The following is a 25,649-nucleotide window of genomic DNA, read 5'->3' as shown; positions in this document are numbered from 1 at the left end:
CCACTCACCCTCTCCTCCCCTTTCCATGCCCCTTGCAACTCTATCTTCTCTCCCTCCCTTCTGTCTGTCTGTATGTCTCTTTCTCTCTCTCTCTCTCTCTCTCTCTCTCTCTCTCTCTCTCTCTCTCTCTCTCTCTCTCTCTCTCTCTCTCTCTCTCTCTGTCACACACACTGAAACACTTTCAAAATCATTGTAATGTGGGCCAGTGCTCCTCTCATTGCCAAAGTGCTGGAGCCTGGGGGTTGTCTCTGTCCCTGTCTGGGTGGAGTGATGGACAGCAAGGGGCAGGGTAAGACCAAGTTGTGTGTGTGTGTGTGTGTGTGTGTGTGTGTGTGTGTGTCTGCACGCCCATGTGCTTTTACAAGAGCATGTGTGAGCGGGTGCATTTGTACATATGTATATGAGGGAGAATATTTATGGTGTGAGCAAATGTATGCCTTTACAAGACTGCATGTGACTGAAGGAAATGTACATGTGTTAATGTGAGGGGAGCTTATCTGACCTACTTTTTCCTCTGCACCCAGCCCCACGTCACTGCAGAGCTGTGAACAGCCTTCCAGCCTGACTACCAAACAGCCACACTCACACATACGCTGTTGTGCATACAGTACATATGCATGGAAAAACACGGATCACATGAGTGTTATGCCCAACAGCAGCGCTGCATTGTGTGTTATCATTTACAAGTACCCTAACCATTCACTTTTCCCACTGAAGTTCAAATAATGGGACTCTTTTACTCAGTCTGTAAGCCCAACGGCTGAATTTAGTGGATAGTAGTAGATTTAGAATGGAAGTAGATTTTAGAAAGGCAAACAAATAAAAATACCGTGTACTGTACTTAACACACACACAGACACACTATACTGTGCACTATATGCTGTGCACGTCACTTGTTCTGCTATCCAGCCACTCTCTACCAAGGCAGCCTGTTCTGTTTTTGTGCGGTTGAACGTTATCGTAATGCTAAGGGTAGGCCATGTAACTCCACAAGGAGTTGCGTTCGTGTATTATAAATGTACACACTTCGCCATCGCCCCTGGTCTTACCGTCACTTTGGATAAAAGCACCGGGGAGCCTAGATATAATATTCTGCTCAGTATCGGCACTCGGCACGATTCAAGCTCTTGCTTGAGCCGCGGTGACCTCTACATGTAGTTTATTGTAATCTCCCCCACATACACAATCTCTCCCTCCGCCCATCAACAGCACCCTATCATCCCCGACGGCCAGCCACTGTCAGTCCAATTATGATTAACCTCCACCCTTGCTCTGCTCCCTCCTTGGCTCCCTTTACCTCCAACCCACTCTTCTTCCATTCATCACTCCCCCCCCCCTTGATTGCTCGTTCCTTCCTCTCTGTCCCTCCCACCACCTTTCTCTTTCTCCCTCTCTTCTGTCCCTCTCTCCTTTCCTCCCCGAAACCCGTCATAAATCTCTCATTATGCTTTTTTCTCCACCGTACCCTTTCTTTTTCATCTCGCCTATCCCTTCCTTCACACCCTCCTCCATTTACGTGTCAAGGGATGAAAATGGATGAACTCTTGACTGATGTACGTATTGATTTGTTGTGATGAGCAAAACTGGAGGGGAAGTGGCTTCAGAAGTGAGTAGTTTCCTGTCAGTAGGAGGCAACTAATTAAGGCTACTCCTCTGTCCTTTTGGTTTGGTCTCCCTCCTTGCTAGGCTATTGATGAGTGTAATGTGCCTTTAAACCACTTCCGTTCACCCTCATTGTAGAGGGGTCCTTTTGAAAGACCAAGGAAACTGCTGACCTTTGAGTTTAAGGCTAAGCCACTGATTTCATGGTATAGAGAGAAGAAGAAGAATGAGAAGAAAGACCGGAACTGAATAAGATGAATATGGCCGATAAGATCCATAGAGCCAGCTCATGGCTGTTTAAGACCAATGGATTGGCCCTGCTGGGCGGCCATTATGGCTTCACAGTGTATGAGAGTCTCGGCCATCTGTACAACATCATCAACATCCCCCAGGAGAGTAAGGTCCTTGTTTTGCACACTTCCGGCTGCACCTCCTACCGACCCCTTAAACAAGGGATCACAGCGGAGAGATGGATGTGAGGAGGAGGCCCTTTTGTTGGACTCGGGCGTCTGCAGACTCTCTAAACAACAGAGGAACAGCTTGTTCCTGGTGTAGCTGTTATTGATAGGTTTCAGCCTGCCGATGGTCAGTCCATGTGCTGACATCCACTCACCTCATCTTCTCCATTTATTATGCATGACGTTGCTGAAATGCCCCGATGCGGCACGATACGGAGGTGTCCATACAGCCGGTGTGTGCGGTGGTTTGCTGTTTTGCAGCGTAAGCCCACGGGAGCCATGAGGCCAGATTTCTCACAACGAGCTGCAATGTGTGGCTGTAACCCATTCGTACAGTGTCCTGCCTCACGTGGCTCTCAATGTGCCAAAAGGAAAGGATTTACGGTATTAACCGGTGCCCTCTGTTTCACAGCTTTTGACCTTTCTCTTTCTTTTCTCCTCTCGGTCCGTCTCTCCTTCTCGTCCTCCAGAGACTTTTTGCAGGGCCTCCGAACCTCCCTGCAGCTTCGGACTCGGACTCCCTTCATCCTTCTCTCCAAACAACGCATGTTCTTTTTTTTTTCTCTGTTCTATCGTTCATTTTCCTTAAATTTTCTTTAGTTTTTTTCATTTATTCTTGATTTTTTTTCTTTCCTTCTGCCCATCTTCTTCCACTCTGCTTGTAGAGGTAACGTTTTCGTCGATATCATTTTGTGCTTTAAAAGTTTTTTCCCAGCTTTTTCTCTTCTTCTTTTTTTTAAATGACCTACTTAGTAATCTCTCTGGTTATGAATGTAGCTCGCTCATTTCTTCAGAGGGGGAAAAAAAGATTAAATAAAAAAAGAGGATGGTAAGACGGAAATGGGGAGAGGCAGAAAGTGAGCTAAATCGAACATACGCACAACCGGATATTCTGAACTTTCACAGCCTAATAAATACTGCAGGCGAACGCTGTCTTCTGTTATGTTTTGATGAATGAGAGCTCGGGTTATTCAAGGAGGGTTTCATTAGGCAGGACTTGCTGTGTTTGATCAAGTCATGTTTTCTTTTCTTTCTTTCTTTTTTTAGTCCTTGTCTCAAAGTGTTTCATTCTTTGTGCTTTGCAGTGGTCTAATTGAGCGCTTGCATGAGAAGCCGTGACATTTGAGCAGAAATAATCAGGAATCAGGAACACCGTATTTGTCATTTCATTTAATGAAACATAATATAGTTTCCCCCAGCCCACAGCAGTGCAACACAAAGACAAAAACACATATCCAAAAACTATAAGAACACATACACTCACTGGCCACTTTATTAGGTACACCTTGCTAGTACCGGGTTGGACCCCCTTTTGCCTTCAGAACTGCCTTAATCCTTCGTGGCATAGATTCAACAAGGTACTGGAAACATTCCTCAGAGAGTTTGGTCCATATTGACATGATAGCATCACGCAGTTGCTGCAGATTTGTCGGCTGCACATCCATGATGCGGATCTCCCGGTCCACCACATCCCAAAGGTGCTCTATTGGATTGAGATCTGGTGACTGTGGAGGCCATTTGAGTACAGTGAACTCATTGTCATGTTCAAGAAACCAGTCTGAGATGATTCAAGCTTTATGACATGGCGCGTTATCCAGCTGGAAGTAGCCATCAGAAGATGGGAACACTGTGGTCATAAAGAGATGGATATGGTCAGCAACAATACTCAGGTAGGCTGTGGCGTTGACACGATGCTCAGTTGGTACTAAGGGGCCCAAAGTGTGCCAAGAAAATATCCCCCACACCATTACACCACCACCACCAGCCTGAACCGTTGATACAAGGCAGGATGGATCCATGCTTTCATGTTGTTGACGCCAAATTCTGACCCTACCATCCGAATGTCGCAGCAGAAATCGAGACTCATCAGACCAGGCAACGTTTTTCCAATCTTTTATTGTCCAATTTTGGTGAGCCTGTGCGAATTGTAGCCTCAGTTTCCTGTTCTTAGCTGACAGGAGTGGCACCCGGTGTGGTCTTCTGCTGCTGTAGCCCATCTGCCTCAAGGTTCGACGTGTTGTGCATTCAGAGATGCTCTTCTGCATACCCCAGTTGTAATGAGTGGTTATTTGAGTTACTGTTGCCTTTCTATCAGCTCGAACCAGTCTGGCCATTCTCCTCTGACCTCTGGCATCAACAAGGCATTTTCGCCCACAGAACTGCCGCTCACTGGATATTTTCTCTTTTCCGGACCATTCTCTGTAAACCCTAGAGATGGTTGTGCGTGAAAATCCCAGTAGATCAGCAGTTTCTGAAATACTCCGACCAGCCCGTCTGGCACCAACAACCATGCCACGTTCAAAGTCACTTAAATCACCTTTCTCCCCCATTCTGATGCTCGGTTTGAACTGCAGCAGATCGTCTTGACCATGTCTACATGTCTAAATGCATTGAGTTGCTGCCATGTGATTGGCTGATTAGAAATTTGCGTTAACGAGCAGTTGGACAGGTGTGCCTAATAAAGTGGCCGGTGAGTGTATATCAAACTGCAAAAAAAAAAAACACTGTCTAAGAGAACGAACGCAGGATGACTGTTGAAACTGCCAGTCTGCATGGGCTAGCAGTTAGCTTAGCCTGCCCCACTTCTACATCCTTTCAGACCACCCTTGGTGTTTCCTATTTGGGTGCAGCTCCAGGTGGGCCCGTGGTCCCTGGGCCCACCAGATGCAGCAGGCCAGGCTCCCCCAGCTGATCTCCCAGCCAGACACCCTTGACACACTTCCCCGCAGTCCACATGACAACATCAAAAACACCACAGTCAACGCCAGGCGAGGCCGCCGCCAGACCGTCCTCGGTGTTATCGGAACTGCCGGTCTGCATGGGCTAGCAGTTAGCTTAGTCTGTCCTGCTTCCGTGTCCTGTCAGACCACCCGCAGTGTTTCCTCTTCGGGCACAGCTCCAGGCAGGGCTGTGGTCCCTGGGCCCACAAGATACAGCAGACAAGCTCTCCCAGCCGATCCAGCGCCAGCTGGATGAAGACACAAGCTTAGACGCAGATGTGGACAAAGACACTGCATGGATGGTACTGGGCGAGGCCGCCGCAAACGTGAATTTGCAACACCATCTCCCCACACAAGAAGCAAAAATAAAAATAAGAAAACACAAAGAAGGATCATTTTAAAGAAGGGCAAACAGGGAGCCAAAACATATAAAAATGTATTGCAGATCTTTAAGTGCTGAGGACCGAGGACTTCTACAGCCATTTTTTACACACCCCACCGTATCTTATTACTAATATATTCCGTCTGCAGAAGCTATGCTAGCAAAATTGTCTGACTAAGGCGCAGTGATGCTAATTAGAAAACCTTACTCAGCTCGCCTTTCAGGCAGCTTTCCCACTTCAAACCAACCCAAACTCAATCCATAGTAAATGAAGGTAGATCAGGCCATTAAGGCAAGGCCGGCCCTCCGGCTGTCTCTATGTCCCAGCTCTATATAGGGGTGGGCCTGTCCCGTGTCACTCTTTCTGTTCCCTGATAATCACCTCGGACAGCCCTAATTCTCCCCCACAAATGTTAGAAACTATCAGCAGCCTGCTGCAGGTAGTTTCTAACATCTGCAGCGGACACATGTGTGCGTGCATGTACACTACCGTTCAAAAGTTTGGGATCACCCAAACAATTTCGTGTTTTCCATGAAAAGTCACACTTATTCACCACCATATGTTGTGAAATGAATAGAAAATAGAGTCAAGACATTGACAAGGTTAGAAATAATGATTTTTATTTGAAATAAGATTTTTTTTACATCAAACTTTGCTTTCGTTAAAGAATCCTCCATTTGCAGCAATTACAGCATTGCAGACCTTTGGCATTCTAGCTGTTAATTTGTTGAGGTAATCTGGAGAAATTGCACCCCACGCTTCCAGAAGCAGCTCCCACAAGTTGGATTGGTTGGATGGGCACTTCTTTGAGCAGATTGAGTTTCTGGTGCATCACATTTGTGGGGTCAATTAAACGCTCAAAATGGCCAGAAAAAGAGAACTTTCATCTGAAACTCGACAGTCTATTCTTGTTCTTAGAAATGAAGGCTATTCCATGCGAGAAATTGCTAAGAAATTGAAGATTTCCTACACCGGTGTGTACTACTCCCTTCAGAGGACAGCACAAACAGGCTCTAACAGGTACTATTTAATGAAGATGCCAGTTGGGGACCTGTGAGGCGTCTGTTTCTCAAACTAGAGACTCTAATGTACTTATCTTCTTGCTCAGTTGTGCAACGCGGCCTCCCACTTCTTTTTCTACTCTGGTTAGAGCCTGTTTGTGCTGTCCTCTGAAGGGAGTAGTACACACCGGTGTAGGAAATCTTCAATTTCTTAGCAATTTCTCGCATGGAATAGCCTTCATTTCTAAGAACAAGAATAGACTGTCGAGTTTCAGATGAAAGTTCTCTTTTTCTGGCCATTTTGAGCGTTTAATTGACCCCACAAATGTGATGCTCCAGAAACTCAATCTGCTCAAAGAAGTGCCCATCCAACCAATCCAACTTGTGGGAGCTGCTTCTGGAAGCGTGGGGTGCAATTTCTCCAGATTACCTCAACAAATTAACAGCTAGAATGCCAAAGGTCTGCAATGCTGTAATTGCTGCAAATGGAGGATTCTTTGACGAAAGCAAAGTTTGATGTAAAAAAAATCTTATTTCAAATACAAATCATTATTTCTAACCTTGTCAATGTCTTGACTCTATTTTCTATTCATTTCACAACATATGGTGGTGAATAAGTGTGACTTTTCATGGAAAACACAAAATTGTTTGGGTGATCCCAAACTTTTGAACGGTAGTGTACATGTGTATGCTTTTGTGTCTGCATACACCTGCGTCTGAGTGTATCCATTTCCTCAGCAACGGGGGTATGTGTGTGTTTATGTTAACATAGCGCGGCGGCACACGTGAGACGTGTGGACCCAGCCATGTGAGAGAGGGGCGAGATAGAGAGACAGATGCCTGCGTTACCTCTGTAGTTAAACGTAGACCATGGAATGAGTGGATGGTTACTGCCAGTAAATGAGGGGAAGAGAGTGCGACGGAGAGAGATGGGGTGGCCTGTTCAAACCTATGTATATTCAGTACTCCACTGTCTCTTATCATTTCCTGCTTTATACCTTGGCACATACCAAAAGTGTGTTGGAGGTGAGATTGGATGGGTTGGCTGTTGATATTTGATCTAACTTTTTCTAGCTTTTTAAACAGATATTCATTCACTCATTTCATTTCATTAAATTTGAGTGAATAAATATAATAGATAAACAGATGATGTGCTTTTGAACTAATATCAAAATACTGGGTTCCCGGGGCATCCAGGTAGTGTGGCGGTCTATTCCGTTGTTTACCAACACAGAGATCGCCGGATCGAATCCCCGTGTTACCTGCGGCTTGGTCAGGCACCTCTACAGACTCAATTGGCCATGTCTGCGGGTGGGAAGCTGGATGTAGGTATGTGTCCTGGTCGCTGCACTAGCGCCTCCTCTGGTCGGTCGGGGCGCCTGTGCGGGAGAGAGAGGGAACGGGGGGAATAGCATGATCCTCCCATGCGCCACGTCCCCCTGGCAAAACTCCTCACTGTCAGGTGAAAAAGAAGCGGCTGGCGACTCCACATGTATCAGAGGAGGCATGTGGTAGTCTACAGCCCTCCCCGAATCGGCAGTGGGGGTGGAGCAGCGATCAGGACAGCTCGGAAGAGTGGGATAACTGGCCGAATACAATTGGGGAGGAAAAAAGGGGAGGGGGGAGACATGAAAGAAAAAAATACTGGGTTCCCAGAAATACAATTACCAGTCTCCACCCTCTCATTGACTGGTTTGCTGCAATTCTGTCCTTTTTTTTTTTAATTGGATTTCCCCCCCTGTTTCTCCCCAATCGTACTTGGCCAATTACCCCACTTTTCCAAGCCGTCCCGGTCGCTGCTCTACCCCCTCTGCCAATCCGGGGAGGGCTGCAGACTAGCACATGCCTCCTCCAATACATGTAGAGTCACCAGCCGCTTCTTTTCACCTGACAGTGAGGAGTTTCACCAGGGCGACGTAACGCGTTGGAGGATCACGCTATTCCCCCCAGTTCCCCCTCCCCCCTGAACAGGCGCCCCGACCGACCAGAGGAGGTGCTAGTACAGCGACCAGGACACATACCCACATCCGACTTCCCACCCACAGACATGGCCAATTGTGTCTGTAGGGATGCCTGACCAAGCCGCAGGTAACACAGGGATTCGAACCGGTGAACCCTGTGTTGGTAGGCAACAGAATAGACCGCTAAACTACCCGGACGCCCAACTCTGTCCTTTTACAGACTGGGTTTTTTTGGGAGATAACTTGTTAAGTAAGTTATTAGGACCATGAGCTTGTACTAATTTCAGAAAATAATACCACTAGAACAGCCGGCCATGTGTGTTATGTTTTCCATGGGTTGTGTGTCCCTGCTGCGGCTGAAGAGATCGAGAGTGTTACTGTAATGTGCATGCTGCGTCTGGAGAGAGCTCTGGCTGTCTATCAAACAGGAAGGCAGCAGGACTGTCTGCACTCTGCACACGCACACATACACACACACACTGTCCCAACAACCCAGACACCTGCACACATACACCACAAACACACTTGCACGTAAACAAACACATGTGCATCTGCTATCCTGTCTTGCTGTGTTTTTGCTCTTGAACAGTGTGATTTCACACACACACACACACACGTGCGCGCGCGCGGTGGGATATTGATGTAAGGAGGTTATGGTTTTTTAATGGAGCAGCATCAGTTGGCAGCGGCTATGTGTGAGGAGGCTCTGACAGATAAAAACAGTGTGAGCTCATCTCCATTTCCATTCAGTGCATACAGTATGTCTTTGTGTGCTCTTGTGTGGGTGTGTTACTGAATGTGTGTGTACCAGCAGATTTCGAGTGGTCGATTGTTCTTGCATGTGCACGTGTGTTGGGTTTTTGCACAAATGTTGATGGTCATTATGTGAGTTTGCGTAAGTGAATGTGTGGCGTTGCGTGCGTGCGTGCGTGCGTGTGTACGTGTGTGTGTGTGTGTGTGTGTGTGTGTGTGTGTGTGTGTGTGTGTGCGTGTGGTTACACGTTTGTTTGTGTTTGTTTGTCCAAGCGTCTGTTCCTTCACACTAGCTCTTTACTGCATATATTTGGGCGTGCCTGTATGCTGTCCTCTTGGCAGAGACACTGGGCTCTTGTTGATCATCTGTCCCATATTCTCCCTCTCTCTCTCTCTCTCTCTCTCTCTTGCTCTGTCTCTCTCTCGCTCTTTTACTCTCTCTGTCTCTCGCTCTCTCACTCTGTCTCTCTTGCTTGCTCTCCCCCTCTCACTGTCTCTCTCTGTCTCTCTCTCTCTCTCTTGCTTGCTCTCTCGCTCTCTCTCCCTCTCTCTCTGTCTCTCTCTCTGTCTCTGCATTGGGCATTGTTCTCTCTTCATTAGGATAGCCCTGTGGGTTTATATCACATTGCTGTATATCAGTTTCAGTATAAAGAGCCAGGTTGCCTGAAATGTCCCTCTCAAGGTTTTGCAGGAAATACACAGGTTATAGTCGTATAGTCTTTAGCACTTCCCCGCTTTGAATCAGGTTTATGATTTAGCATCAGTAATATTTCGTGCTCAGTTGCACTCTTGTTCCAGAAATCGTTTTTTTTAAGTGTGTATCATATGTTACACATTCAACATTACATCCATCAACTTGTGGACGACACAGGATGCCCATCTGAGGATCTTCCAGCTGCCATGCAGGATAGAGACGGGTGGTGTGAGAGGGTCTGAGCCATCCGAGGATACTCGACCTGATGATGATGATGATGATGAAGATGCATCATATGTCTTAAATGGATGGTATCTGCTTTTTTAACGAAACTCTTCACCAACATTGCTTTGGCTTTCAGTCCTCAGAGACGATGTGCCTTTGTTTACTTTTTCATCTCCAAGTAGCACTGTCATCATAACTGACAGTCCAGAGTCCACTGCAGCTTCCAGCTTTGCAGAGTGTCCTTCGCGGCCTGTCTGCAGCACTCATGTATTTTTCAGTGGGCAGGAGAGCTTAGCCAGGTACAGCGTTAAATGGATGACTCAGAGTGGTATTGGCCAGTATTCCTGGTCCTTCAGCCCAGGTCACTCGCCCGTCCTCTTCACCAGTACTTGTTTTGCTTCTCATCTCAACAGCCTTTTCTTTTCCCTCAGGTGCTCCCTACTTTCTATGTTTCCTTTCTCCTTATGCCTTTTGTACACACACCCTTCTCCGCCGTGTCATCCTCCTCCTTAATTTCCACCTCGGCCCGCTCGGTTTTCTCCTCTGCCTCTTCTTCTGCCGTCACTAATCGCCCTCCTCATCCTCCCTCCCTTAATTGTCTGCTTCCGCAAAAGCTTCCTCATCTTGTTCGCTCTCTTTGTCCTTCTCTTCCTCCTTCCTTCTCTCCCTCTCTATGCTGTCTTCCTCCTGATAGCATTGTGGAGGAGTTTGGGGCACAAAGTGAGCCTGGACCTACATGGCATGAAGGACATAGGCAGACACAAAGGAGGGCAGCAGAGACGAGGAAAGGATTGATTTTCCAGTAAGAGAGGCCATCCAGCGTTGGGCTAAATCTGCCCCTAGGGCCATAACTGGCTCAGACCACCTCCTTTTGGAAAAGGCCAGCCAGCTAGTGACCTTAAGATACCACTGATCGTGTTTATTTCCTCTCAGTTATGAAATGCTCCATTCATTTTTATTCAAATGCCAAAGTATTAATTTAGAGGCAGGGTTTTGTTGCTGACGCATCATAAAGTGATCAGATGCACTCTTGGTGTGTCCAAAGGAAGCCTCTTGGGGGTGTACTGAGACATATTGTGTGTGTGTGTGTGTGTGTGTGTGTGTGTGTGTGTGTGTGTGTGTGTGTGTGTGTGTGTGTGTGTGTGTGTGTGTGTGTGTGTGTGTATGTGTGTGTGTATGTGTGTGTGCGTGTGTGTGTGTAACCCTGCTTGCCCTTCATGGAGAGCATAGCACAGCATCCAGTGAGACAGCAGGACTTAGAGGTAATCGAATGAGAGACGGACTGAGAAAGAAACATCTATCACAACCCCCCCCCCCCCCACACACACACACACACACATACACGTAATACATGTAGTCTCATTGGCTGGCCACAGTGGCGGTGACAGATGGAGGAATTCAGTTTCGGGGGGTGAGGGGGGTGTCAGGTTTCCATGGAAACCAGAGGCAGTGCTACCCAGTGATTCTTCATCCCTGCACAAGGCGAGATGGATACACCCGCTTCTTTGAGGAGGGCAGCGTGGGCAGCATGGCGCATTGTTGTTGTTTATGACCTATTGTCATTGCGCAACAGACCGCTGTTAGCAGTTTCGGATGACTCATTTCCTCACTTTAGATTCGACAGAGGCACTTTAACAGCTCTGTGCTGGAATAATGGATCCAACATTAAGTAATATTCATTTCTAACAGATTTGTTTTCAAAGGCGATTATTATCGGCACTGGGCAGTAACTGTGCCAGCGAGAAACTTTGACGCGATGAGGGGCTGTTCATGTCGGCTAAACAAGAGAGAATTATTTTTCTATTTAAAATCCGCCACATTACAGATTTGTATTAGATTCTGGCCACTCCGTCTTTTCTTTCTCTCACTGTTTTTCTTGAAATATATTCTTTCCCTGACGAAGAATCATCAATTTCTATTGATCGCCGAGTCTCATTGTCTGTCTTTTCTCTCTGCCCTACATATTTACATTACATCTGTCTCTGTCTGCCTCAACGCAGGATCAGCCATGCGATTTATGCCTTTTTCCCTCTCTTTGATTTCCCTCATCGATCCCCCTTAAGAGCAAACATGGCTAAATGCCCATTCACCCACATAAAGACCTAACTAGACGTGACAGACACTAAAAGCCAATCCGCTGTTGTGCCACAGCCCCAGTGCTGCCATATGGAGCCTTCTTTTGTCGGCACTCGTGCCTGGCTTCTTCATTGTTAATTATCTGAATAGCATGTATGGATATCTAAGGAGATATCCATACATGCAGGATCTCAGGATATATCCCCCCCCTCCCATTTCTCTCCCTTTCACAGACACACACACAGCTCACTAATGGTTCTGCATATTTTATTTCCCTGCTTCAGGTTATGACTAAATGGATTGCCGAGCCACTAAGGAGAGTTGCGTATATGGAATGGTTGCGGCAAGGATACACAAAACCTATTTGTATTATCATACCGCTAAAAAAAAAAAAAAAAAGATTTAAGTGCACAATATTGAACTGAACAGTTCTGTCCTTTGGATGGAATTTGCTTGTAAATGCTAACACTTGGGGGCGGCACGGTGGTGCAGTGGTTAGCGCAGTCGCCTCACAGCAAGACGGTCCTGGGTTCGAGCCCCGGGGTAGTCCAGCCTTGGGGGGTCGTCCTCTGTGTGGAGTTTGCATGCTTTCTCCGTGTCTGCGTGGGTTTCTTCCGGTTTCTTCCCACAGTCCAAAGACATGTAGGTCAGGTGAATCAGCCGTACCAAATTGTCCCTAGGGTTTGTGTGCGTGTGTGTGTGTGTGTGTGTGTGTGTGTGTGTGTGTGTGTTTGACTGGCGGCCTGTCCAGGGTGTCCCCGCCTGCCGCCCAATGACTACTGAGATAGGCTCCAGCATCCCCGCGACCCTGAGCAGGATAAGTGATTTGGATAATGGATGGATGGATGGATATTGAACTGTAATTCTAACTTCCTTAATGGGCCTATATGACCGTATGTCTCAAATCTCACCTTTCCACCAGTATTGAGTAACTTTTCACCATGTTTCTTCTCTTGTTCTTTTCCCTCTGCCCCCCCCCCCCCCCCGCCACTATCTCTCTATAGCGAGAAGAGGAAGTTGCAAGTAAGCATCACCAGTCCCATCCAGTGCAGCATGAATGGCAGGAAGTGCACTGTCATTGTTGAACCCAAGATCAACCAATCGCAGCCAGACTTCACTAAGAGCCGATCCGGTTACATACTGGCTGTGCCTGGAAACTAGAAGGGGGAGACTACAAGGACAGTGGCAACAGATTTCAACCCAGACCGAGACGATGATTCACTTCTGATTCACATCTCCTGTGTGCTGAGCTGACAACGACGTGGCCCTGTGATGTACAGTATAGATAGCAGCTCCGGGGGACGAATGGGATAATTGTATCCTCAGAATCCAAAGCCATGCCAAATTTGAGCTGTTGCATGGGTTTCTATGCAATGTTCTGAATAGGAAATGTACAAGATGCCCACATGCAAAAATGCTATTAGCTAGTTTAAACTTATGCACTGTAAGATAGACCACCAAAGACATTCCTTTTTTTTTTCTTCCCCCTTTCCAAACGCCATCTGCTTTACATAGCACAGTATTTAGTGTGCTACAAGTGAAATACCTGGTGTCTAGAGAAAACTGGGGTAGTCAAGGTGAGGGGAGATTATAAGGGATCTGTCCTCGGAGCCAATGATGCGTTGCGTAATGAATAAAAAAAAATGTCACAGGCTGTTTGGATTCATAATCCTTGCAGCAGGAACCATATCAAATGAGAGTTCAGCGAAATGGCTAGGCAGTGATATAATGTGCAGTTATGACCCTCGGATAATTTCAGAGATGCTTGGCCACAGCCACACTTGAAATTTCTTGCTTTGACTCATTGAGTTTTGTGCAGATTCTGTTCATTCCCACGAATAATAATGTGTTTTTGTTTTGTTTTTGTTTTTTTGTTTTTTTGCTGACCTACCTACCTAGATGGTAAATGTAAATGAATCTGCAACTTTTAATTTTAATTTCTTTATATTTTGCTTTTCCCCGTGTTTGTGTTTGAACACACATCTCCAATGACATCATGGGAACGAACGCCATGACGGAGAATGTGGTTCGGTGTTTTTTTTTTTTTTTTTTTCAGTGTCTGAGGCACAAATGTCGAATCTAATTCATTGTTGGTTTATTAGTCACAGGGTATTGAGTTGGATGTGTTGAGCATATCCTGAACATTGCAACCTGCTTCAAAGGAAGCATTAAAATTTCTTTAATTTAAATCCCTCATCTTTTCCTCCCTGCTATGCTGTCTATACCCTTATAATATCCTTAATGCTTATATAATATTAGTCAAAGCATATATATATATATATAAAAAGTTTATACATTGTTCTATGCACAGCACTTATACTACAACAAGGTGTACAGAGGGATGTTAGATTTAATACAGAAGAACATTAATATACTGTATTACTTTCAGTTAAAATTATCTACCTGAACTTCATTATTCAGTATCTCTGGATTATATAGGATACAGTCTGTACTAGTGTATTCATTCTTGCAACAAACGACTACTGTCTTTTAAAAATGCACCCGAATATGTTTTTTTTTATTTTGTGCTATCAATCATTTTATACATTTCCAGCTGGTGGAACTTTCATTTACGGAGCACATTCTTTCAACAAGTATTACCAAAGTACTGTAGAGTCCGAAGTGACCCGCCGGTCCCTGGACATAGTGTCATCTGTGGCCATACTGTTGAAGTCAATGGTCTGTTGACTTGTGGTGGCCCTCACTCCCTTTGAATGGACTCCCGATAGATATGCCCTCCATCAAAGTGTGTGTGTGTGTGTGTGTGTGTGTGTGTGTGTGTGTGTGTGTGTGTGTGTGTGTGTGTGTGAGTGTTGATTAGCTTTTTGCTGTTTTGCCCTCTCTCCTTGGCTGTGTACCAGAGTCTGGCTAGTGGCCATGGTGAAGTGAGTGAACGGAGGAGAGACAGGCCTTGTATGACAGAGGGCCTGTTGTCTCCAACATGCCAACGACTGCTTATCCCAGCAATATACTAAGACCTCCGTTCCACTGTACCTGTCTTTATCTATAGCCCAGGCATAGGAGTCTACACTTTTGCATAAGGATGGAATAGAATTTGCTTCTTCTTTTTTTTTCCATAAAAATTATAAGACTTACATCAGCTTTCATTTCACCTTATCGTCCACCAAAAGCTGGAGAAAAAATGTTTCTCATGTTTTTCAACAGAGATAACCAAAATCGAAGCATGAACAATAAATAGGAAGACTAAAAGGCGCGTCAGTGGTGTGCTCACAAGCCATTGGCCGTGCTGAAATTTGTCACACTTTTCTTGTTTGACCAATTTGGTATAATTCACGCTTTGTTTCAATGGTTTTCCCAACCATTGGAAGCTTAAAGCAGGAGCTTGCAAGATCACAACATGTCTTGTTGGGCCTCATACAGCATCCACCACATTAATCTTTCCCCACAAGATGTATACGCCATAAATGTCTGCTATTTTGTCATTTTTGTAATGATGTGTCTGCTGCTTACTGGCCAACTCCTATCGTTGCCGCTCTGAATATATTCAGTTTACATATCCGCCTTTAATTATGGCCGGTCCGTTTCTAATTCATGTAATGCTGAGCTCAGTTATCAATCACCCGGCAGGAATTATTCATGGTAATTCAGATACTTGCATTTTATAATATGAAGCCATGTTATAAAGGTTGTCATGATGACAGATGACAGACTCTAAATGGCACGGCGCGCACCGCGAGGACGAGGAAACCAAACAACTCAGTACTCCCATAGAGAATTAGTTGTCCTGGCACCTTCTGGGTGACTGAATGAGCTAGTATTGCGGTTCTGGTGACGGCCCAGTTATGAGTCGATGCTCTCTGGGTGCCTGGCCTAGTTACAGTGGCAAAGTGCAGTGAATCGTAGTCAGCATTACTTTAGCAGGGGGGGGGGTGGACCTTCTTACCAGTCAATTCCACAACTATCACAGTCTGCTTAATTGCACCCGACTGTTGCCTGGACAAATCATTTATCTTAATTAGTCTGTAAGTGACCACGTCTCTTGAACAAGCAGATCTCCATTTTACCTCGCAGCTTTACCGCATATGACCTTGGTCTCATCCCTTGATCAGGCACTTGAAAGCCAAAAAGAGTTGTTTGGGGGGAAATTATGTATTTATAGGAGTGGATTAGTGATGTGACATTTGTGGTAGTAAAAGGTTTTCAAATGAGCTTAGGCCTGGGGCTGTGTGTGTGTGTGTGTGTGTGTGTGTGTGTGTGTGTGTGTGACCAGAACTCTACATATCCTTGAGCATGATATCTCCCACAGGGCTCCTCCTCTCCTTTCTGCACTGCTATTCTCTACTCATCATTAGAATGGACTCACTGTCACTTCTCACATCAGTAGCTCTCTCACTCGCTCTCTCTCTCCTCCTCTCTCTCCTCTCTTCTCTTTACACCTCTGGCGGCAAAGGGGGGGGGGGTAACTCTTGTTGGAGAACAAAGCCTCGCTTGGGCCTCCCATCTCCTCCTCCTACTCCCACTACTTTCTCCCCCTCCTTATTCCTATTTTTCTTCCACCATCAAATCTCTTGGCTCCTCTCCCAGTTGAATCAATTGTACCATTCTGCAGGGCAGTGAAAGATTGTTTTGGGTTTTTTTTAGACCCTCCTGTGCCAAGGAGTAGAGAGAGAGGGAAAGAAAAGAGACTCCACAAACAAAAAGCCATCCCTAATAAATAAACCCCATTGCACGTGGAGCAACTGCTTATCCTATACAAATATTAACCCAAAAGGTAAAACAACAACTCTTGCTTTCTTTCTTGCATGCGACCCCGAGCATCATCTGCTCATTTTCTCCTGTAATCCTTTTTGTTTTGCCGATCAGCGTCATTAAATCAAAGCGGGACACCTCTCAAACAAGGCAGTAATTACTGGCCATTTTTATAGAAATCCTCTGGAAATGTGGGCAAAGAGAGATTTTTGAAGATATGAGTTCTACCAAAAGGAGGTTTATCAGTGCCATTGTGTTGTTTTCTCCTCATTGGTGTCCTTCTCTCCAGTGAGATGTTAGCGATTACCATATGTGTTCTTTCAGTCCTGTGTAGATATCCAACATCACTTGTGACCCCACACTGTCCGCTCTTACCAGGGGACATTTGGAGTTGCCATGCTAATGCTAATCGTGGGGTCTCAGCGATGATTCTCGGTGTTATGTCACGTCATTGAAAAGCTTCCCTGGGGGAAATCCCCAATGTTTTTTGTTTTTCCTTAAGTGCCTCATTGAAATTGCTGTGAAAGTGAAGCTTTATTTTCTCTTTTTTTTTAAATCACAGCTCAATTAGTTGTACAGTTGATTTCAGATCACCAGTCTTGCTTGCTCATATTTGACATTGTTAAAAAAGGAGCAAAATACTGAATGTTTTTATTTTGACCCATTTGTAGAATTTGGAGGGCTTACAATCAAGACACATTTTTCTCCATTTCATCGATATATTTCACTCTCACTGGCTTCTCTCAAACCTGAGAGAGGAACCTGCATTTATACCACCAAACTGATCAAGTAATGGATGTGCCTAATTTTTGTATTTTGCATTTTTTGTGTAATTCATCAATACTGACCGCAAATAAAAACAATGCACCCACCAAATCTAAAGAGAAATGAGCTGTCGTACATTGACGTACCACTGTGTTGCTTGTGTATGATGCAGATGAATGCAGTCCATTATGTTCCACAATGAAAGCGCTTACATGGATCATTTCATTAATAAATGATTTTTCTCCAGTCAGTTTTCCGTTTGACTCTTGCTCGCTCATTCCTCAGGCTTGACGCTGGCCCGGTTCGTTGGGATAAAGCCTTAGTCATTAAAGCAGGCTCGGAGTGCTGGTGTGTTGGCTCTAATGCGTCTTCCAAGGCCAGCTGTTGTGTCCTATGTGCGATGCGGTCATAACGTTAATCCGCCCACCGGCAGCTGGTGGCCTGGGTGACGTCACGTCGAGACGGCGGAAGGACCCCGCAGCCGAGCACGATGACTGCGCTTTGCGCGGGTACCGTGTCAACCTGGCGCTGGCTAACCCGGCCAGGGGTTGGTTAATCCCCCTCTGATGGATGATTAGTTAGTGGGCAAAGTGGGATGGAGAAGCCGGGCGCTGTAATGTGATAAATGATTGAAAAAAAAAAACGGGTGGAGGGTGGGTGATGGCGGATTCATCACTGATGACCTCACTTGTTTTGTGTATCTGTACCGGTGTGTTTCTATGCTGTCGACAAACATATCGCACTTTGAGTCACCAACCAGCAAAATTTGACAAACAAAAAAAAACCCTGATAAAGTCGCACAATTAAATGACTAGTTAGATGTAAATCAAGTTTCGTCTGTTTATAATCTTTGACGTGTCAACAGGTGTCTGCAGTGACTCTTCCCTGGGCGTCCGGGGCTACAGCCCCGAATGTTTTGTGAACAGCCCCGGATTTGAATTTTTTTTTATTCTTTATTTTTTTTACAAAAAAGTCTATTCATCTTTTATTACGACCATGCATTAAAACACTCATAAATACTACGATATCGTGTTTTGGGTCCTCTGTGTGTTATTCAAGCAGCAGATCTACGTCACACTACTTGGCACGCGCGCATTTTGTGTGTGAGAGCGCAAGAGTGAGCGGCCGCACCGGTTGCAGGGCTTGTCGTTGTTATCCGGTTGTAGCTAGCTAGCTAGCTAGCTTATTCACTGAAGGCCCTGGATGTAAGAAGCCTTTTCAAAAAGCAAACGGATGAAGGCAACGAGGTGCAGATGAGGCGGAGGAAGAGTTGTTGCTGTTGCAGCAGATGAGCCAGGACGTGAGAGTGCCACTGCGTCATCTAAAAGCTCAGGTTGGTGAAGAAGGGGGCTCTTTAGCAAGCTAGCTAGTCTCGCTCAGTGGTCCTCAGACGTTTTTGTCACAAGGCACGCCATTTATGTGGCGGCATGGTGGCCCAGTGGTTAGTGCTGTTGCCTCACAGCAAGAAGATATGTTAAATCAAGTGAAAGAACAGTTGCCATTTTTAGGAACTAAATTAAGCAAGTAAATATATTAACGTCTATGTATTATGGGTCCCTTCACTGTAGACTCTGTTCATGCGCAGTGACCTGTAATAATTATTGATGGGCGGCACGGTGGCCCAGTGGTTAGCACTGTTGCCTCACAGCAAGAAGGTCCTGGGTTCGAACCCCAGGCCGTCCCAGGTCCTTTCTGTGTGGAGTTTAACGGTTCTCCCCCTGCCTGCATGGGTTTCCTCCAGGTGCTCCGGTTTCCTCCCACCATCAAAAAGACCATGTTAGGGTTAATACTCCTGTCTTTACCCCTGCCCAAGGCAGTGGAAAGAAGAACCGGAGTTGGTCCCCGGGTGCTGCAGCTGCCCACTGCTACTATACAATAGGATGGGTTAAATGCAGGGAACAAATTTCATTGTAACCTGTGCAATGACAAAATAAAATGTCTTTCTTCTTCTTATGAAAACAAGTATTTCTGAGGCACACCTTTACATATGATTATAGCTTTGTAAATGTATAAAGTAAACTGATAAATAAAGAGTGCTTATGATCTACTCCTCACATCAACGAATGAGCGATTTGGTTAGATTTTGGTTGGCATATGCTGTTTGCATCCTTTTTAGGACAGAGAGGAGAAGAGAACAGGAGGAGAGAGCAGAGGAGATGAGGAATGCAACAGATGGATGAGACACCAAAAGAGGTACTGGAGAGGTGAAGAAGTGGAGAGTATCAGATAGATAGTGAAGAAGAGGAGAGTATCAGATAGATAAGATGGTTAACATGATTTGTCACAGTTTAAAATGAGCCCTTGTCATACAATAGAAGCAGAAGCTATGAGAGCAGGGTTGGTCAATTTTCACAATCCAACAAAGCATTGGTAACATACAATCTACCATATGACTGCTCCATCAATGTCAAAGGCTCTTGTTTTTTTTCTTGGGGTTTTACTTCTGCTGCTGAAAATACAAATAATAACGAAGTTGAATGAGAACGCAGATTGCACTCATTTTGTTTATTTTGATTTCATATTGTGAAAGCCAGCTGACGAACCTGACCGGGATCGTTTGGTAGAGCACAGTGTCTCACATCTTATATTCATTTCACCTTGATATAACTTGAAAATGGTGCAATTATTGGGGGAAAATCTAAAGATTTCGTGGATGGGCTAACCCCCCAATGTTCCAAGATCCTAACAAAAACGCCTCTGCTCTCCAATGTGACATTGATTCCAGGTAAACCCGCCAACCCAGAGCATTGTGATGACTTCATGACCTGCCACGCAATGTGTTTGCAGAATGCATGCTAAGGCTGTGGCGTAACATCTTTGTCTACACCCATAAAGAGAGGCACAGCAAGACCAGTGAGTGTCTTAAATGATCAGTGCATTTTATTTTCCATCACAGTACAAAAATAAATTAAAGTAAGCAGAAACCAACTGAAAAAAAAGTTTCAATTACAGCAACGGCTTTTTTTTTCTTTTTCAAAAAGAGCGTTTTATTGAACAGCATCAACACCCCTCCCTCCCCCACCAACAGGAAAACCAAGCCTTGTTCCGGCGTGGTGTATATGTTCCCGCTTGTTCTCAATAAGAAAACAAAAGTTCGCACATTCTTCTGTACAAATAAAACTCTCCCAGTCACACAAACACGCACACACACATATGATCACACATTCCCTCACCCATGCGGTCATTGAATGCCTCCCTTTTTGAAGTTCTTACCACCTTTTTTTTTTTGTTCTACAAAGTACGCAACAAGATACAGGAAAAAAAAAGAATTTGACAGAAATCTTAAACTATCACTTGAGTCTTTTTACATATTATTATAAGCTTTTCAAAAGTATGTTCTCAAACAACTACTCAGTGATGCAAGTGGAAAAAAATGGCACATTTCAGTGAGTTGGGGCACATAGACAGAGAGAGGATCAAGGGGATTCTCTGTTTTTGACCTTTGACCCCAGTGCCCTGCTTTTTGTTTTTCTGCCGGAGCAGTAGCCAATCCAAAGTGCGAGTCTCCCTATTGCAATAGTAAACGATGACGCTCCAACCGAACCCCCCACTCATTAACTCCACAGACCCGTGTAGCAGTCATAATGCCAAGGCGGAGAAGACAACGGGTCATGACGGTTTCGACTGCTCATTTCCTGTGACTCACACTAACCCAGCAGAGGAGAGGCAGATATTCCCACCCGTTTCTCCGGAAACAACTATCATCACAGGACAAAAGCCTTGTTGTTTGAAATGAAATGACGTGTAAGTTAGAGTCCCTGGCAGCCTACACCTCTTGCCACCTTTTTCGCTTTTGTTTTTTGTTTGTTTTCTTTAGCCAGAGCAGTTCAGGAAATATGGCTGCTGAAAAGAACACATGCACAACTGAACATTACTGAGATGAGATGTAAAATCCAGTAAATACGTTATTCTCACTGTTTTGTTTTTTACACATCATTTTGTTTGATCCCTTGTTCAGTCATATCTGGATGTGAGAACAGTGAATTCAGTTGCCATTTTTAACAAATATATCTGCAGAAGCTTGGAGGATGAAAATACCCCCCCAACACTCTCTCTCTCTCTCTCTCTCTCTCTCTCTCTCTCTCTCTCTCTCTCTCTCTCTCTCTCTCTCTCTCTCTCTCTCTCTCTCTCTCTCTCTCTCTCTCTCTCTCTCTCTCTCTCTCACACACACACACACACCTTGTCTGATTGAAAAACCTGATTATCTCCACAGAGGTCGGTGGGAATCTTACACATAAAATCATCTCATCTCTTCTAGTGGCAAGATGAATACCACGCTGCCTCAGGTTTGATTTACACAGACATGGTAACAGTGGATTACCTTTCAGTATAAACTCGCATTTTATGCTGTAACACTGAACGCCATTGAAATGACTCGTTTATTGTACCTTTGTGGATTTTTTTTTCCCGCTCTACCTAATGTGTTGGATAGCAGCTGGGCTGTTCATGCAGGCTGGGTGTATGAATGAGAAATGGTTTTCAGGGCTAAGTCTTAAATACAGGGCCAGTGAGTCTTTCATTCTGTGATGCTTTCCCTGATGACTTCACTTTGGTGATGGTCAGATTTAATACTGGTTTTAACGCGAGGGCCTCAACTTGATATTCAGTGTTAAAATCACTGCGACATTCATTGGCAACAACCATAATCAATCTTCATTCCCACCAAAGACAAGCTCACCAGTTACGCCAGCAAAACCTCTTCCCCATATTCTGTCCCAGTCCAAAGTCTGCAATCACTTGCTTACGGTCTTTCATATATGATGAATGTGCCGAGAGAATAAATAAATGGCAATAAATAAGCTTCAATAAGTAGTCATTAGTTGACAGCAAATCCATCCAATCATTCAACAGCTATACATCTTTCAAAGTTCTCTGACCTTCTGGATTTTCATCGAAGATATGGCACTGTTTAAACATTTTCTATGCTGAGTCATAAGCACAAAATTAACCATCATTCCAAAGTGTTTTCGACACCTTATGACAAAAGTACAAAAGAATTCCTTGGTAAACAAATAGCCTATTTTAGCAAGCATAGCTAAATAAACTAGTCTCACTTTGTTCACAGCATTCTCTAATGCAGATGCAGTTGATTAACAAATCATGTAGAAAGAAGTAAAGGAATTGCTCCTACCCTCCAAAACTCTGTAAAATTGCATGGCACGCGTGCATTGGATTACATTTATAAGTTAATGAGAAAAAAAAATCAAAACTTGTTTCAGAAAATTAATAAATAAGCTTCCGCAGGTATGAGCTTTTGGGGAGGAAATCATCCATTAACTTGTTTGTTTGTTTTTTGTTTTTGTTTTTTTAATTTCTTTTTCTCTCAGATGAAAATAAAGTAGGTCTCTCTGAACACAGAGCCAATGACCACTAACTGTTGGCCTCCTCCTGCCTTCATTTGAGCAAATGTCCCACAGTGCAACGCTGGCTCGTTGTCAAGTCTGTGTAACCATCCCCCCCAAATATGTCCCACTGCACGGCTACAAAACAAAAAACCCCTCAACAACATGGATCCGGTACTGGAGGCCTCTCCACCTGCTCTTTGCAAGATGGCCAGATATGCATTGCTGCAGCAGAAATGTCCGGTCGTATCCTTGTAATGGAGGTTGGGTGGTGAGGGTCGTGGCGTTTCCAAAAAGAGCCAGGATTCGCAGCGAGGAGATGTGTGTTCATCCATGATGTATGAAGAAAGCCAGTCACGCGATGGCCCTCACTCTCCTGCAGTGGGCAGTGCACATCATATCGTCAAACAGTCAAAAGGTCACCGGTAGGCTGCAGCAGCCTCAGTCCTCGCCACATTCATTGCTGTAGATTTATGCTTCCTTTTTTCTAATATTTGTTTTGCCTCATTGTCTGTATCTTTTGTTTTCTTTATTTTTATATATTTATATAGAGGGATATAGTATGTGTACATCGGCAAAGGGTGTACCCGAGTCTGGCATTCTTTTTTTTTTTTTTTTTTTTTTTGGATTTTGTGTAGAATCTTCAAAAAAGCTTCCATTCTCGTGTTTAGAGAAAATCTTTTCCTTGTTTATTTAAAAATAGGATTTGGCCATTTACATATGTATCTACTGGAAGCAGAAAAAGAAAAAAAAGGGTGCACTGTTGCTCTTGATTATAATGAAATCCTCTTGTCCCCTTGCTGACACAATTACAACATTCTGGATATATATTAGACAAATATCCCTCATTCAACCTTCAATATCCAGCCCACCCCATCCTGTTAAAAATGTAAGGGTCTCCTTAGTCTTGTTGGAGAAGAAAAAAATTGTAAATGTGAAGTACTCCAAAGTGTGCCTACTCTCATTTCAATTTGTACAATACTAAAGAGACAATGTCAAAAAAGAAAAAGCTTCGAAATTTTGAAATGCCAGACTGGAGTATGCTCTGCCTCCCCTGAGGGCCCGCTATCACCCTCCTCAACAACCACCCAACCCCAGCCCATATCCCCCCCCCCGGCGTCCCCTCACCGGTCCAGGCCAATGAGCAGGCGGCTCCTCTCCTCCTCCTTCTGGCTCTCGTTCTTCAGGTCGGCGAACACCTGGGTAAAATAGTGCGGGTCGGAGTTGATCTGGAGCATCTTGGCGCTCATCAGGTTAATGATGGACAGGCAGCGGTCCCAGAAGGTCTCCTTGGAGCTCTCCACCAGGAAGGGCTTGAGCGGGTAGGAGATCTCATTGCCCATGTAGGAGTAGGATAGGTAGAGGCAGGTGAGCAGCACTGCCTGCAGCTCATGCTCCGTGGCCACCTCCGAGGAGACCACGTCGCGGCACAGCATGTAGACAAAGACCACATTAGCAGGCGTGATGAAGCCTTGGTCCTGCCAGCCCTGGAGCAGCAGGGACCGGTCCACGCTGCGTAGCCACAGCACTGGGTCGGTGGGGGCCAGGTGCTTCAGCCGGTAGCAGCGCCGGCATAAGAACTCCCCGAGGCAACGCAGCAGCTCACTGGTGGAGGCCTGGACGATCACTCTCTTGGGGGTCCCGGAGGCCACATTAGAGTTGGTCAGAGGGGCTTTCTTGACGGACGACACGGCATTGTTTGAGGTCTTGGTGAGTGCTGGGGTGCTCTGGTCCTGGGTGAACGTGGACAGGTTCGCGCAGGATTGCGACTTCTTCAGGTTCTCGTTGTTGAGATGGGTGACATTGTTCTGGTAGTTGCCGTTGGGCTGCACCTTCTTGGACCCTTTCTTCTTGGCCGACACCGCCACAATCCGCTTCCATGGTAGTGCGTTTATGAGAGAGTGGCGCTTCAGGTTCTTGTCTTTGGCGTTCTTGCTGTTCTGGACAGCTGTGTAGTGGCCCACGGTGGCCGGCCCATCTTCAAAGAGGGCCGCTTTCCGGTAGCTGGGCGACAAAGACAGCACGGTTCCCATGATGAATATGTGGTGGGATATCCAGGGGCTTTAGCCGCGCTGGGTCAAGAAAGTGTCTGCCGGCACAGTCTGGAGATCCTTATTGGTCTCAATGCCTCGATGCTTCCGGGAGCTGAGAGACCTGGGCTACAAGCTGTTGTTGGTATCAGACATCTAAAGCCAAGGAGGTTGTCTTCCTGTAAACTGCTCCCTGCAGAGACACAGGTCACCTTGACTAAAACAATATATTTGGCCTCGCTGTGGCTGTGGCTGGTCAGCAGTGCCTGTTGGAAACAGAAGGGGTAAACGATCAGCTAAATAACGAGTAGGGGATCTGTTGCGTTTGCCTATTTGTCACCTGCTCAGAAACAGCAAATTTATTTGAAAACATAGTAGGGTTTCAGTTATTAGGATTAAACAGGAGAAGTTCATATTTATCTATTCAGATGGGGTTTTTTTTTAATGGAGGAATGCGACTTGATGTATAATTTACACTGATGAAAATAGCAGCTTATACATTCTCACTTTCTGCAAACGACTCTTATAAGTGGGTGCTCAAACATCAAAACGTTTACAACACTGAATGTAAAATTGTGTATTTGACTGTAGACGACATTAATTGGGGGGGATGACTTAAGAGTGTACGAATGAAAGCGTCATATTTGATCATTGTAGTTCAACATTGTAGATTAGCCGAAGCCCAAATAAACAGGGGGAAAGGTCGTTTTCATGGTAGACGAATGAAGACCTTTTTAGTTAAAAGGTCTATTTTTGTGTGCATCGGCTGAGAAGTCAGAGGGAATGACACCGGAGCCCTCCCCTCCTGCTAAAATGGCAGCCTGAAACGTAAACACCATAAAGGAAGGTTGCACTTGCTGCTAAGACTGTGAGTAATACATATATATATATATATATATATATATATATATATATATATATATATATAT

The 25,649-nt window shown here is 45.1% G+C and overlaps 2 protein-coding genes across 2 annotated transcripts in view; one reads left to right on the top strand and one right to left on the bottom strand.

Moving 5' to 3' along the window:
* Positions 1–17,589, top strand: part of myo1d (myosin 1D) — a 126,368-nt gene extending 108,779 nt beyond the window's left edge. The window contains exon 22 of the mRNA XM_056296605.1: positions 12,878–17,589. Coding sequence (XP_056152580.1) covers positions 12,878–13,034 — 157 coding nt within the window. The 3' untranslated portion in view covers positions 13,035–17,589. The remainder of the gene's footprint in view (positions 1–12,877) is intronic.
* A 6,225-nt stretch (positions 17,590–23,814) lies between these two features.
* On the bottom strand, positions 23,815–24,723 carry cdk5r1b (cyclin dependent kinase 5, regulatory subunit 1b (p35)). The gene has a single exon (XM_056297668.1). It carries the CDS (start codon positions 24,721–24,723, stop codon positions 23,815–23,817), a length of 909 nt encoding a protein of 302 aa, XP_056153643.1.
* Between the last annotated feature and the right edge of the window lie 926 nt (positions 24,724–25,649).

The sequence above is a fragment of the Lampris incognitus genome, chromosome 17 (genome assembly GCF_029633865.1).
Source record: "Lampris incognitus isolate fLamInc1 chromosome 17, fLamInc1.hap2, whole genome shotgun sequence".
In the NCBI taxonomy this organism is placed as follows: domain Eukaryota; kingdom Metazoa; phylum Chordata; class Actinopteri; order Lampriformes; family Lampridae; genus Lampris; species Lampris incognitus.
The sequence above is the reverse complement of the archived record's forward strand: the minus strand, read 5'-3'. Positions and strand labels throughout refer to the sequence as shown.

Coding starts and splice junctions, on each gene's coding strand:
- cdk5r1b (XM_056297668.1), bottom strand. CDS start 24,723: ATGGGAACCGTGCTGTCTTTGTCGCCCAGCTACCGGAAAGCGGCCCTC.